The sequence below is a fragment of the Pteropus medius genome, unplaced genomic scaffold, assembly GCF_902729225.1.
Source record: "Pteropus medius unplaced genomic scaffold, Ma_sr-lr_union100, whole genome shotgun sequence".
Lineage (NCBI taxonomy): Eukaryota > Metazoa > Chordata > Mammalia > Chiroptera > Pteropodidae > Pteropus > Pteropus medius.
The window spans coordinates 7587690-7603956 of record NW_024347790.1 but is presented as its reverse complement, the minus strand read 5'-3'; the positions used below and the strand labels follow the sequence as shown (position 1 = coordinate 7603956).

Below are 16267 nucleotides of genomic sequence, written 5' to 3'. Positions count from 1 at the left end.
TTAGTTTATATTTGATATAAGATTTTTTTCCCTTCCATCACTGATTAGGCTGTCATTGTCTTTAGGGTAGAGGATTATGATAACAGTATTTCCATTTAGAACGAAGTGAATTTAAGAAACTACATAGTTTATAATAAGTTTACCTAAAAGATTAGCCAATGGATAGAGCATGGTTTTGGCAGTTTGTTTACATTTATCATTAGCTTTTTCTCCCCAAAGTAATAGCAAACCATTGTCCATTTCCTAAATCTCTACAAACCGACAGCAGTAACTATCGCCGAATACTAGTTAGTAGAACAAGAAGGAAACCTAGAAACCATTAAGTCCAACGGTCTTTCTTTGCAGAGGATCAGATAACAGAGTAAGGGGTTGGGGAGGGGGTTGTTGAGGAGTCTTATTGCCCTTGACTTGACCTCTAACTGGTCCTGTTTCTGCCATACCTGCTGAGACTGGAAAGCTGAAAAAGAAAGTTAGATGGTAAAGGCAGCCATGAGAGACTATTGTGGTCAGTGAAGGCAACAAGACACTATCAGATTTCCATTACATCTATATTTTAAAGATTGAATTAAAGTCTTTTAAGCCTCTGCATTGAGTGGGATTGTGGGTTTTGTGGTAGCCCAACAGGTTACGCAAGTGACTTCTCAGGCTGTCAGTTCCCAGGTTGCTTTTCTAAACCTCCATCTCTGTCCTCAAGCCCTCTGTCTCATTCGGCCCATTTCTGCTCACTGCCCCCTACACTTCCCTGAACCTCGAGGGAGCAAAGGCCACATGGCAGGCTCCCCTGGCTTTCCCCCTCCCGTACCTCTGAGGTCTCTGGCATCTTCATCCACCCCAATTTCCTTCCCTCCTCCCTCTCAGGAAGGAGGTGGGGGTGCTCAGGAAGGAGTCATCGCACTCCTCCAGCTGGGGCGGCGAGCGGGCACCCAGGATAAAAGGAAAACCTTGTGGGTTGGGAACTTTCCACTGAAACGTCTTCATTAAATGTTTTAAATACTCTTTTAAAAATATAAGTGATTATTACTGAGGGCTATAGAACATAACCTATAAAACTGAATGGGGTTGGGGACGTGTGCAGCTCTGTTTTCACTGGGTACACACCAGAGGCTGGCCAGGGTGGAAGAACTCATTCTACAAGTCCTTCTGTGTTTTTAAATTAGCAACGGACAGAATAATTTGTTAATATGGATCTGCACCTCTCATTACCTTCCAAGTCGAAATTTGCTTTTTATAATAATAGCCACAATTCATTGAGTGCCTCTATATTCCAGGCACTATTATAAAAACTCTGTATTATCTAATTAAACCCCAACAGTTATTATTATTCTCATCAGTATTACCTTTCCCCAGATATGGAAACTGAGGCACAGAGAGCTTAAATGACTTACCCAAAGTCATCCAGTTTTGACTTCTAAGGCTCCCAAGTCTAGTAACCACCTGTCACCATACAAAGTTTTACTGGCTTCTATCTTCATCATCAGAACTAACTGAAACTTGAAAGGTCATCAGGCCTCTGCTTTTGACAAATATGAGCCTGAGAAAATATGAATAAACTAAATAAAAGTTTGAATAAACTAAACTGAACATAGAGAGATGGTTTCGATGTTCAGAACGTTCTAACGAGTGTATACTTAGTGGGTTTGTGAATGGTTTCTCTTCGGACGGCTTCGAGACTCGAGAAAGAATATTAGGCCATTTCAGAAGACCAGTGGAAGATGTCACACATTGAGTAAGCCCTGGATTGCCTTTGTATCGTGTTGTGACTTTGACCCCAAATATCCACAGAGCACTTGTTTTGCACATTCATCCTTTTGAGCTGAGAGATTCAGAATCCCAGATTTTGAATTTTAAAATATGTCACCATATTACAGAACATATAACTCGCTAAGTTTTGTCCATGACAAGGAATTTGTTTTCTAATGGGAGTAGATCTCTCCAAACCCCAGGTAGATTTCACTGGGCAATTTCATCTGGCACTTTCTCATAAAGACAGACAAGTAGGTAGGGGTAAGGAGTCCTGAAAGTGAACATTGTGCTTTGGAAATGGAAATGATCTCGACGACTAAGCCAAGCCTGTCGATGATGTGTTTTAAGCCTTTACTTGGCTCAGGTATTCATCTCAGACTTGGCCTTTTATGTTTCAGTGGTTAAGATGAGAAAGAATTTTTTTTTAACTGGTGCCTTGGGCTAGGCCTTCTTTCTTGCATGCAAATCTTGTCCTAACTTGCAAATTTAGTCTTAACTTTTTTTTTCTCTGTCCCCTCTCTCCCAACTCCCTCTCCTCCAATTAATATGATAGAGAGTAACCCAGAATTCAGCATTCTCACTGTAAAGATTACTCCTTTCAGCTTTGGCATTCTTTGCCAAGAAAACCTGTACAGTTTTAAGCAGGGAAAGGCAGAGGATGCGACAGTCTTCTAAAGATAAAAGCCAGTGAGTGACCAGAGGAGAATGAAAACCTCCAGCTCTTCTTAGAATGTGTGAACTAATTAGAACAGACATGATGAACTGTGCCACATGGTCAGAAATGTGAAGAATTCTTAGGCTTGACATCGTCACAGAATTGTGAGAAATACTGAGTGCTAGGCATCTTTCAGCCCTGTTTTTGTGTCACATAAGTTGTCTGCTTCTAAGCCCCAGGCTCAGCAGCACATAGTTTTTCTGTCTTAAAGCCTTGTTCTTCAGACACACACCTGTCTCAGCTCTTGCCTTAAGAGGAGATGGCTCCTATTCCTACCCGCCTCAGGTGAAGTCAGGTAATGAGCAGTCCTAGAACGAGTCAAGATAGATGTGTGCATACGTTAATAAAAGCGTAAATTAAGGGCTCTGGACTGCGTCAGCATCAAGGCTATTCTCAATGATATTTTTACACGTTTTGCTTGGCAAAACTGAAAACAGAAAGACAGGTTTGGTTTTCTGCCAGCTGGCTCAGACTCTAAATTGTGGTTAGGAGGTATTTGTCACCACAGAAAAATATATATCAACAGTCTCATCCTAATGCCCACCAGTCACTCGGGCCCAGGCAGGGAGGCATCGCTGGCACGGGGAGTGAGGCCGGCAACCCCGGGAGAGGCCCCTGCCAGGCCCCCCGCGAACACTGTCCCGCTCAGGTGCTCACGGACTGAGACGGGCCAGTCCCTGTTTCCTGATCTGTAAATCGAGCGGTTTGGAATAATCTCTAGGGCTGCTTCCAGCTGTCCTACCCTCTGATCATGAGATTCATTTACACGTAGAGGGACGCCTTGCGGGTGCGCGAAGGTCACTCTTTCTTCTCGGGGCTCCCTCCTCTTGGCCTCTCAGCCTTGTCTAAGCACCCGTGTGATGCCGTGGTCCGTTTTTCCTGTGTGACAGACCGAGCACACAGGAATGTCACTGTTGAGTTTCACTCGATCGCGGACTGTTTTCAGGCCGCTCAATAACTACTTTCAGTCCGTAGCCATGACCTCCTTTGCTTTGCTCGTTTTCTCGTTCCTGCCGAAGTGGCCTTGAGTACATCTGGAATCCATGAGCTGTCGTTTTCATGCTGCTCTAGGAACCGTTGTCGTCGTCCCTTTCATCTTGGCCCCGATGCCCTAAGCCGTCATTACGCGCCTGCTGAGTTGATGGTCGTAGTCTCTTCAGACTGGACTTGTGTTGGCAAACGTATCGAATCACCTTCTGAGGCCCGTGCTTTCCAGCAGTTTCTAGAGCAGTGTGTGCTGTCTCCAAGTAAATACACGTGTAAGGTTATCAAAGGTCTGAGGTGGAAGTCCAGTTCAGCCCACCCTCTCCCCTGGGCTTATTTATTCCCTGTCACTTTACAGACCCAGAAACCGAGGCTCGAAGAGGCTGTGACATATCGAAGGGGTGACGAGTGGCAAAGCGTGTTCTGGGTCCCAGACCAGCGCCCTGCCATTACATAGCACTGCCTTTCCACACCAACAAATGAACACTCTACCTTAGGCCAAAGGCTACGGAGAGTCCGTGATTATGATGTCAAGTAATGGCGATTATGATGTCAAGTAATGGCAAACGTTTAGTCTTGCCTTTGTAAATTGCGCTGTTTGGTTACCTCGGAGGAAGCGTTAGGCAGGAGCCACAGGCAAATTACTCGTCTCTGTTGTACTTTAGTTTCATTGTCTTCGAGTAGAAAAATGCACCTGGCTTTTCCTATCTCGAGGGAATGTTGCGCAAATAAATAAGAAGCAATGAGCTGGCTTCTTCCAGGCCTTAGAATCGTTCCATGGATCATGCGTTTTGTGTATAATTGTGCTTACCCTTCTGGTTTTCTGCTTGTCTCAGGCTTTCAGTAAATTTGATCCATATAGTTTTCTGTTGATAGCGATTGTAAAAGGCATGTTCTAAATTTTGACAAAGCGTCTGTTGGCAGACTTCACTGATCATTTGAAAGCTAACAGTCTTTAAAAATCCTTTTACAAACTGGAAGTTAGGACTCCTCATGTGATTATTGCAAAACTGAGTCGAAGCAGAATCAAGATTAGAATTTGTAAGGTGTTATATCCCAGGATTAAGCCATGGCCAATATCTTAATGCAAAGTCTGTAATAAATAATTATCGAAGTCTTTGAAACCAAAGGGAAAGGAAAAGAATTTGGAAGGAGGTAACATGTGAGCTGAGGAGTTGTGACATTATTTGACTGTGTAGTTCTAACACTATACCTTATAAATCCATACATTGCCTCGAACATATTATTATTAAACTTTTTTAGTGAATTAATACAGTGAATGTAATGAATTATTCTTCACTGTAGTTCCCCATTTTTACCAAACCAGTGTTGGACAGAATATAATGCAAAAGGCATTCATGTAGGTAAGTCTATAATTATAACACACTTAATGCATAGTCTCTGCACACTCTGCACCGGACAAAACATATCGTAGCCACATTCAGTAAACGCTTGGTTCTCACTTGTGGTCCAAAGACCAGCTATATCAGCATCATCTGCTTCTCCAAACGCCCCACCCCACACCCGCTGGGTCAGAATCTGCATTTTAACATGATCTCCGGGTGATTTGGTTGCTCCTTAAAGTTCGAGAAGCACTGACTATGCAGCTTTCAATTTTGTTCTATCCCATTGGTCCATGATACAACATTATACTTTCATATCTCATGTGCCAAAGAAAACAGTCTATGGAACTGATGCTGCTGTAATTCTGCCCTGTGCTGCTGAATACAATTATTCTTTACTATTTCCCATTCTCCCCAAAAGTTATTGTACATGTATTATCAGTTGTACAAAGTTTATAACCTGTTCTGCCTGTCATAAAGTTGATCGTTCCTGCTTTGCTTTTGTGCCTGAAAGTCATTTATAATCTTACGATTCCTAGCGTTCTTGTTTTATTTGGAATACCTTTTGCAAATCAGTGTTTGGGATGAAAAGACTATTAGTGAAGAGCAACAATTGCTTTCTTTGCTAGTGCTTAAAACCCCAACAGGAGACATTCACTTTGATTGTTCCTATCTTTTATTCTTCGTAGGAAAAAGTGCGTAAAGAAGACTTTTTTTTTTTTGAGAAAAGGCATCATATCTGAGAATTAAACTCCTATTAACAGCCATTTTCATCCTGAAAATCATTTTCATCATTCTCAATCCATCTAATGAACTTCATTTGTCTTAAGAATAATTTAACACTGCCAAATCCTGTTACTTAAAGTCAGTGTGGGAGTTACACTGATTTTTTTTTTTTTTCCTTCTCTCCAATTTTCTAATAAGCTAAGGAAAGCAAATTCAGTTAATTGGTAGGATCGGCTCTGCTCTTGACAGGTCTGCCCGCTTTCATTCAAATCAAGGTGTACTATCTCATGATGTAATGTTACGCAGGCCGGGGCCCGTCCTGGGAAACGAGAATGAGCTCACGGGCCACTTCCCTCAGCGCACGAAGCGCCTCCGGGTACTACTGCGCCACTGCAACGCAGTTATACTTCATATGGCTAAATCCTGCTGGATTTCATCTAGGAAGGAAGGAAAGGTTAAAGAGACGTGACTGCGCTAGACAGAATGGGAACTCTTTCAATTAGAAATCTATGATGCATGGATATTGCTGCCTCCTAAAGATATCTGTGTCCCCTTAACTGGACAATATTTGGTTCATTGGGACTTTGAATGACCACGTTAGAGAGGACGTTGAAGAGGGAAAATGTCATTGCCTTAGAATCCCTCGTATACGGGACCAGGCTGGGAAGGAAAGCAACGCTGAAGAGCAGTCAGCGGGGGTGACGAACGGAATTCTCAGATACCGGGGGTGTGCTAATCCCAGTAGTCTGGGTGACCAGTGTAAGAAGGTCGGGGGCCGGGGGAGGGAGAGAGGCCTACTAGAGGCTCTAAGGAAGTCAGAGCCACACGTAAGAAAGGGGTACACTTACCCAGCTCCCAGCCAGAGTGTCGATGGCATGAGCCGCGTACCGGGACGAAATGACACTAGAAGATCCCCTATTCAGAGCCCCGCCCTGCCCACCCTCCAGAAGCTTAGTTGTTCCCAAAAATGGCTGAAGGAGGAGTGGAAGATGGACCAAATCAGAATCTTCGAGGAGCTCTTTTCGAATCTAGCCGCCCAGGCTCCTCCTGGGCACGCCACAGGCAGAGAGTTTGCTGAGCAGTGTACTAGTTTCAAACTTGGGTTCCGAGCCAGCCATCCTGGAGATGGAAGTCTGCCTCTTCCCCTTTTTAGCTATGTGGACTTTGCCCAGTTATTAAACCTTTCTGATCCCCCATCATCTCATCTGTAAAATAATGATGATATTAATAATAACCGATTCACGGAGATGTTATCAGAATTGGGAGAAATACTCTGTGCCTCCTGCTCGGCAGAATACCTGTCATTAAGGAATCACTCTGAATGTTAAATTTTCTTTCACGACTGGAACGTAATTTCATTCAGAAGAAAATCTGGGCTCTCGTCCAAATCGGAAAAGAGCAAGGTGAACAAAATAACTTTGGTTACAATTCTAGACATTAGCCACCTTATTTAAGGACATTAGAATCACAGTGCACGCCTAAGCCGTTTTTCATTTCATTCGAAAGACTGGCAGTTTGAGATGTGACGACTGTAAAATGTTGTCATCCTGCTTAACCAATTTCCTCCAAACACAAACGCTTTTTGAAAACTTACGATGATAACAAATTAGCCGGAAACCAGAAAGCCACAGTCTTTGACCGACCCTCTTCTCTCCTCCCCTCTTATTTCTCGACGGGAAGAATTCCCTGACCAGGAGCGCACCCCTTCCCAACGACTCCCAGGCACGGAGCGGGGCCAGATTCCACACGTCTTACGACAAAAGATACGTCATCAAGACCATTACGAGTGAGGATGTGGCCGAAATGCACAACATCCTGAAGAAATACCACCAGGTAATTTTCCTTTACCTTTGTTTGCGACTCTGAAAAGGTTCACATTCACGACCGATTGTCCTCAAGGCCAAAGGTTTAAATACGTAGTCAGGAAATGATGAGAACACATCTGACGTAAAATTCCCCTCTAGCTGGCCTTTTAAAAATCACTTTAGCCAAATTCCTGACAGCTAACATTTAGGAATGCTTATCCTATAAAGGTAATTAGTTATTTATGTAACACTTTTAAGATAAATACTCTTATGTATAATAGTGTCGATGATTGCCATACTGATTTTAAAATCACTCAGCTTAAGATTTGGCAACATTTCAGAAGTTTTTTTGCACATGCCAGAAGTAAGATGTTAACTTGTGAGTATTTATCCATTTACACCTCCAATTCCCATCCAGCTTTCACTGGTCTTTTCCTGTCCTGTGCCCAGAAAGGACCTACTCACACTCTACTGCTAGGAAATTTTCGCATTTTCACCCATCAGCATTATCCCTTTATAATCACCTGGGGAAAGAATGAAACTATCCTTGCCAGCCTCAATCTCCCTCTCCCTCTCCCTCTCCCTCTCCTTCTCTCTCTCTCTCTTTTTCCTCCCTCCCTCTCTTTGGATAAATCCCAGCACAAGTTTGCCTGGTGGAGCACGTGTTCCCAGGTCTAAGGGGAGCTGTAAGAGGCCTCACTTTTTACGTATTAAGAGCATGAAGTTCAGTGTCAGACAATCCCAAGTTCAAATCCCAGCCCTGTCTCCTACTAAGCACATGACTTCTGGACTTTGGAGACTCAGTGTTTTCATTTATATGATGGAGATAACAACACCACCTTACCGTGGAGCTGTGAAGATTAAACGGGAGCATGTAAGTCAGGTACTTAGTTCAGTGTCCGCCGCAGGCTATGTGCTCGTTATCATCAAGTCACATGACAACCAATAACTACTGTGTTACCTTGAGAAACTGTAGTCTGATGGTGTAATATGACTCGCTTGCAACATCAAAGCACTCGTCTTCAGAACTGATGATCGAACCACATGCTAAGACACATACATGCGTGTGCACACATGTACACACACACACACACGTGTGTGCATACACACGCACTTACTTTTAGAGTCCTGCTTTGTTTTTTTACCTAATAGCTCCAAAGCCCCCTCGAAGGTAAAGGTTAGCTATCACAGAGGGTATTCAAAATAAAGTGCTGTGGGCCCTGACTGCATAAACCAAAGGATTTTCCAAGTGTTTAAACAATCGCACCATTAAGTATTGGCCTCTCAAAGTGACAGCTTTGAATGCAGCTCTCATTGGATTTGTGAGCGCCGATATGTCTCTTTAGAAGTCAGCTCCCTTCCCTCATGGTCATCCTTTATGCTCTAACATCACGGAATATTTCTTGGCAGTTGCTTATTCTTCAGCCTTTGCAAATGTGATCAATTATGTTCTGCTTGCAGTGAAGTCTATAAAAATCTTTTTGCTATATTCTTGAGCTATATTCTATATCCGGAAACTTGGGATTATCTCTAATTTGTTTCTTAAAAACTAAATTAGTCAGTCTCTAAATTTCATTTAATATATAATAAGTCTTTTATAAGCTGTATTCCTTTTGAAATTCGTTCTACAATGCTTATGCTGTTCCCTATTATGAAAAAAATTCCAAAGCACAGGCACAGTACCACACGGGTGCAAACGCTATGGCACTGGCTTCTGAATGAATTTAATTACAGGATTCAGCTTTAACTAGTGACCTTTTAAACTGTCTACTATTTCATTTCTCCCCTCTGGAACTTAATGTCATGCTTACAAATTCTTTTTATACTTTCTTTAAATTACCTCAGTACTTTTGAAGCAAAGTGATACCTCGATGGCAGACGAAAACATGTTATTCTGATAAATGGCTATGATACCATTCTAATAAAACGTGACACACAATTCAAATAGCAACTTCTCGATGGCAACTCTGAGTTCAGAATTTCTGGACTTTATAGACATCACAGTTTGAAACGTTCTCTCTGGGGAGGTTACTATAACCTAACTTGCAGATTTGATATATCTTCGGTATTGCATACAATACATTGGGGATCAAATTAAGTCCACTAACAGGCTCCAGGGCGTTTCAAGTACTAAACATTTTCTTTCATTTCACTACGACAAAATAATATTTTCATGGTATGTTTTTTATCTAGAAAAGTCTCATTTACCCGACATCTGTATGTTTCTTTCTTCTTATAAATCATATTTTAAATATAATATTGATGATCTTAGTGATTGAGAATCACTGTTTTTAATGCAATTTATTTAAAGAACACTAAGTCAAAAGTCAGGAGACGTAGATCCTAGCTTATCATGAACTGGTCACTTAGATGGTCTCCGAACCCCAGTTTCCCCATCTACATTTTATTCATTCATTCATTCATTTGTTCATTCGTTCGTTTATTTACTCTTGACCTACTTCCAGAAAGGATACAAGGTGGCCTTCAAGGAAGTTTGAAATACACTAGATAGAATAAATAGGAAAAAAGAAAAATAGAAAGAGGAAGAAGAGGGTGGAGACACGAAATGGAGGCTGGAATGACATACTGTGATGACCGGCGTGCTTCCTCCTGTGGGGGCCGCTAATTCAACTCGGCTCCCTCGTTGCCAAAATGCAAAGTGGAAGCTGAATAAGACACAGCTCCTGTGCCTGAAGACACAAATGAATCAGTTGTGAAGGAGGAATATAACTATTCTTAGTACTAAGATCAGATGGGGTTATTTCTAAGGCGTTCCGCACAGAGAGAACACCTGACATGACAAACAGCATCCTTGGGGACCCCTGTGTGACACACAAGAATTTCACAGAACTTTGAAAGTAAGTCATCAAGGTGGGCTTCTGAGCCCACGCCAACATGTAACTCACACTTAGTCAACACGGTTGTGCAGAGGGAGGGGGCAGTGCACACCGGCCACCTAGCGCTCGGCCAGGGGCCCCCACCAAGGCAGGAGTTTGAATGTCCTCAAGCCGCCCTTCTCACAGGCCCCTTCAGACACCATGTTGATGGACATTACACGGCAGTGAGCTCGGCCTCGTGCGTCCTCGGGTGTAGCTGTTTCATGCGATTGGACACAGGCCTCGCCAGCTGTCACTCAGCAGCGGTCCTTCTACACTTCGTTCTTGACTGTTCTCTCCAGTGATGCTCAGAAGCCTTTTCATGAGTCTTAGGCCTTTTTTCCTTTCCCACTTTCAGTAGGCCTAGACCGCTTTCGGGATTTAAGTCTAGTCTTATAAGCTTTCTGTCTTCTGCTTCGGTGGCTACTGTTAACTCTTATTTCTTCTTGCTTTTTACCTTCTAATTTGCTGTGCTTCTGAACTGCCTGGTCTGGACAAGTAATTAAGCTTGTTTGAAGTGCATGCAATAGATGGGATAGGCTCCCAGAGAGGATCTCTCCTGCGGGGCAGATGGGGTGGGCTTTCTGATGGCTCTGGGTACTCGACCACCCTCGACTTCTCTTTTTTCTTCTTTTATTGCTTTTCGTTGTGATGAAACATATCCAGAGTCGCAGCTCTGTTCTGGAGGATTAACATTACCCTAAGGCCAGCCTCTAGGGAAGTGGAACATTGCTAGATACTCGAATAAATTCTTCCTGGGATTAATTTTCTGATGAGCCAGCCTCGCCAGCTCTGCAATATGGTAGGCGGTTCAGGGCACAGACTCTGCAGCTGGCTGCCGCCCTCAAACCCCAGCTTTGCCCCTGACCAGCTATGGATCTTCGACAAGTCACCTAACCTCTCTACACCTGCTTCTTCGTCTCTCCATTTGGATAATAGTAGCTCCGTCATTCGGTGTTGTGCTAATTAGGTGAAGTGATATTTATAACCTGCCCAGAACAGTGCCTGGTATATGGTAAGTGCTACATAAAAGATTGAATAAGATAATTAAGTACCATTTGTCTACTCAATTTCCTACAACCCAGTGTAGAAATCATTAACTCTTACCGTCCGCTAAGGGACCTGGTTTCTGGTAGAATGTGACACTGAGGCAGAATTATAAAGATTTGAACCAAAAGGAGTTAGATTTTTTCCTAAGCTCTAGCATCTTGCCTTAGTCGTTACCTATTGCTGAATCATACCTTGATTTCCACCCGGTGCCAAGAAAGAACAACGTTGCCTTTCAGACCAATGGAAAATTTATATTAAGCAGAGTGAACTTTTTTTAATTTTGGTTTTCTCTTTTCTATAGTTGGGAAAATACCATAATGTTTAAGTACAAATATCCTTTTCTTCAAATTTCTGTTAGTCTAGAACAAACTCAGGTCTTACAAATGGTGATTATCAACCGATTAGCTAAGCAATATCAGAAGAGCATTCAAAAAGGAAAAAAATGGTCAAGAACCTACTAGAATGCCTTATTTCTCCTAAACTTGACTGATTTTTTTCCCCCCACTGACCTGAATTCACGTTTAAAATTAAAAGTCAATGTCAGTAAAATTTTAGAAATTTTATGGCAGGTTAACAAGTTACAGTATAAATGAGCAAAAAATATCTTATGAAATTATTAAGAATATCTTTTAAGATTTTAGAATACAGAAGTTAAATTTTTTTTTATGTCAAAGTGACTGAATTGATAAATTAATAAAATTTATAAAGTAATCTCAGAAATCCTTTCTTATCCTTTGTATTTGGGAAACAATTACTAACTTGAGCCGAATCTAGAGATTATGCCTAAAACCTGAACCCCTTGTTAAATAAGCTAGCTAGTACCTCGAATTTCAGTGAAGGATTTTAATGTGAATGCTTGACTTTTTTGGAGTCTCTCTGGAGTACAACTTTTTATCCTCCCCTGAAGGACAGTGGCGTAGGCATTATCACTTGAAGAACGATCCACAAATAGAGGAACACTGAGAAAGCAGACACCGTAAAAGCCAAAAATTGAAATAAAACAATGGGAGGTGGGTGGTACTGAAAGAGAAAAGGTTGCACAACCACATCAGTGCTTCTTAAACTCCGACGATAAGCAGAACACCCGGCACCCTATAAAAACACAGACTCCGACTCAGCAGATCTGGGTGGACCCGAGAGGCTGCGTGTCTAACTCTTCCAGGTGATGCTGATGAAGCCCCCAGGAAATGCCAGGATGGTACCTGCTTTCTGAAACAGGAGAAACATTCTGAGTCTGCTCCTGCCTGGAGGAGAGGTCAATTGAAATGTGAAAAGCACATTAAAGTTTTAAGTCCTATCAGCACCTAGAACTGTGTGGCCAAAGGCAGGCCCCCGGCAGAGCCTCTCTTAGAAACATTTCTTGCTTCTCTCTTAGAAACATCAGAAAGGTGTTTACCTTGCCCAGGGTGCCTGTGGCCTGGGTGACGCCCCTTCAAGCTCCACTTTGCAGACAGGGAGTCCCCACTTGCTAAGGGGGGCGTTTGGAGCCCTGTGTGTACAGCGTCCTGGCCATTTGTCCCCCACACTTCCAGGGATCTGCCAGCACACTCCGCAGTATGCTTTTCCTGAAGCAGGTTTTCCCCAGTTTCTGGAAATTCCATCGTCTTTTTCTCTTCATATAGCGCCCGCCTGCTCTACTCTCTCCTTCTGTCTCCCCAACAGCTATATATTTGACGTTCTCATTCTGGCCTCTATATCTCAACTTTTCTTTCTCATTTTCCTTCTCCAAACATCTCTGCCCGATTCTGGGTAAATTCCTCAGCTGTATCGTCACCCAGTCCTAATTCTCTCTCCGACTATTTCAACCTGTTGTCTCACCCGTCCAGTGATACGTTTTTATTATTATTTCGATAATCGTGTTTTTTTCTAGATGTTCTATTTTTAAAATCCACCAGTTCATTCCTGATGGTTTCTTGTTATATGCTCATCTCTGACATTGTATCTTTTGTTTCTTTAAACGTTTTATGCATAACTGTTCAAATTCTATTTTTGATAGTCCTAACCTCTGCAAAGCCTGGGCCTGAATTTGTTGCCTCTAGTGTCTGCTGACTCTCACTCAGAGTGACTTGCCCAGGAGGAAACCCACACAGAGTTCGGGGTCAAGATATTGATTAGGGATCTTCCTAAGCAGGGAAGAGGAAGGAAGAAATGGACAGAGGGAGAAGTCACACTGTCACGTAGGTCCAGCCAGGCCACAGCCAACCTGGTGGTGCGCTCAAGTACTCCACCCCGAGCCCCCATGTTGGGCCAGAGTGACAGGCGGGCAGACCCAGAAGGAGCGGCTGGCGGTGCCATCAGCCCTGCCTCTCTCAGCTCCTCTCCAGGGCTATGCATAGAGCAGCCATTCTGCATTTTAGTCATAGTCAGTGAGTAAACGCCGTCTCTACTTATGATCAAGTGTTTTGTGCAACGTCGTTTCATCTTTAACAATGATGTTATTTATGGGCCTTGACTGCAGTGTAACAGAGGAAATTGGGAACATCAGTGTTTGAGTTCCGGCGTATTCTGCATTATCTCAGTGCTAAGAGGGTTCATAAACCCTCCAGAGGAATGTTCGTTTCTTTTAAGCCTAATGTGATCACATTTAAGCAAAGCAGCAATGTTTTGTTTTTATATTAACTAAGCGACATCATCTTTATATTGTTTTTTGACTTCAAAACTATCTGAAACCAAAATAAATTGTATTAACTGACACGTATATACTGTTATCCCAAAATATTAATTCCAGGGAAATTTGCATTATTTATTTATTTGGTCATTCTAAAACAAAGCAATGCTTAATTTCAAGCTGGCTGACTTCTTCCTCCTCCTCCTCCTCCCTCCCTCCCCTTCTTTCTTTTCTTTTTTGTAAAATATGTTGGAGTGATCTATAAATATAGCCAGAGGCACAATTAGGATTACAGATAATTTAACCTTTCAAAAACGTTTACCCGAAACAAGACTTCACATTGAAGTATTAATTTAATGCTGTATTAAATTGTCACCTCAAACCTCTAAAATAAAAATGAGTGAAACATGATAATAACAGCAATTTTCAAAAGCCAGAGCCCAGGTTCACACTCTCACGCAGAGATATAAATATTTATCTGTCGCCGTGCATCACTAGACTCCGCTCAGCTCAGCCGAAGCCTTCAGTCAGCTGTGACTCTTTTAATGGCATTTCATTTTGCATGAGAAGAGCAACAAATTGGGGATTCATAATACTCGTTATTCTTGTTGAGTGCCTAAGACCAAAGGAAACTGAGATCTTGTTGCTGTTGCATTTTATATGTTTTTAAAATTCTAATTTTTACCACGTCAATTTAGCATTGCATTACAGTTCTAACAAGCCCGCGGTTGTACAGGAAAAAGTTCTAAGGGAGACAGGAAGAGATTAAATTTGACTTTATCGATGACACCATGGAATCACTTACACGTCAGTTTTTTAAAAGAAAACAGAAAAAAGTAAAAATTGTTAGTGTTGGAAACACGGGTTACAGACAAAACACTGCCAGCCAGCATGTTTCTAAGAGCTCTCTCGACAAAAACAGAAGCCACTGCATAATGAATAGCAGAGCAAGGTGACGTGAGGTGGCCAGCTACGAAAATGCGAAAGTGAAAAGTGATAAAAGCGATATTTTAAAAATGCAGACATAGGTAACGCAGTGAGTTTAGCATGAGAATATGGACCCAAGAATGATTGGGATTGATCGAGCTCCACGTAGTAAGCTTAATAAGAATCGATGACTATCGAGTTCCCTTATTAAAAATTTGGGAGTAAATATTCAGTGCCTCTTCAGAGTTTTAAATGAAAATAATTATTACTATTATTGTCATCTGTAGTAGGAGGAAGAGTAGATTACACAGGCATTGTGTGAAGTATTTTGACATACTATCGCCTATAATCCTTTGAGGTAGGAATTACAGTGCTCGCTTTCCAGAAAATGAAACTAAAGTGTTGATTGATTTAGTAACTTGCCCAAGAGTGCACAGCTCGTCGATGGAGGCACCAGGACCAGGACACATACACACATCTCTCTGACTCACAAACCTATGTTCATTTTTCTGTGCTTATTATACCATGTAGACTCCCATCGTCTACATGTCTTTAAGGTCCATCCAACAATCTTCAGAGACAAGGGACAACACCCCCTTTTAGTTTTTTAGAGCAGATGTGAGACATTTTCTCTTCAACCAAGGGCTCTTTATCTCCTGGTTTGCATTAGTAAAACTCAAGTTAACGTGCTGTTTTTCGAAGAGAGAGAAATAGAAAATGTTCTGCTGTCTGACTTCGAATGAAGAACGAGTTAAGGTGAAACTATTCAGAAAATGTATCAAATTAAAATATGTAGCTCAATTATGGTTAGTAAAATTTAAAAAGGGAGAAGGGGCTGGGGCATCTTTAAAATCTGCCAAAACTCTGGGTGGCGAAAATCAAACTCATACTGATGCTGCTTATCTTTTCTTTAATGATAAAAACTAAAAACCTTTTTTTAAAAAAAACTCTTAAGACGGTTAAATATTATCAAATTTGATTGACAGCGTTTACCACTAAAAAGTTTGAAAGGGCAAACTTTCTTATTTTTTTAAAATGCTCAGTGTCAAAAAGAAAAATTTAAGCAGTGTGATAATTTAAAAAAAAAAAGCAAGAAAGAGTTACTGGAAATTTTATCATATTTACAGAATATCTCTGTAAATATGCTCAATGTGTACAATTTTTACAACTTTTGATTCCAACTATTCATGCTGTTTATTATCCTGGAGATTTTACACACATGCCATGGATGTAAAAGAGCTTTTTTTGAAATCTTACCCCCTTATTTTAAAGAAAGGGAAGCCTAATTCTCCATTGGGAAGCTCGAGTGGGATTTGTTGTATAAGGGTTGGCTTTCAAGGAGAAGTGTCTCCACCTTGTGGCCTTTTCGGGCATGCCATTAAAGGCTTGTAAACCCCTGTTGTGTTTTTGCAACCCTAACTGGAAATGGTGTCAAAGCCGGACTCTGACCAATGGCCTGGATCAAGTCCAGAGTGGGGCTGGGGAAGCTC

General features: G+C 41.9%; 1 protein-coding gene across 4 annotated transcripts in view; it reads left to right on the top strand.

Moving 5' to 3' along the window:
• The window catches only part of PIP4K2A (phosphatidylinositol-5-phosphate 4-kinase type 2 alpha), a 166805-nt gene that overhangs the window by 97539 nt on the left and 52999 nt on the right, over positions 1–16267 (top strand). For all 4 annotated transcript variants that reach the window (XM_039877562.1, XM_039877561.1, XM_039877563.1 and 1 more), the window contains one exon: positions 7192–7344. In XM_039877562.1, the coding sequence (XP_039733496.1) occupies positions 7192–7344 (153 nt within the window). The remainder of the gene's footprint in view (positions 1–7191; positions 7345–16267) is intronic.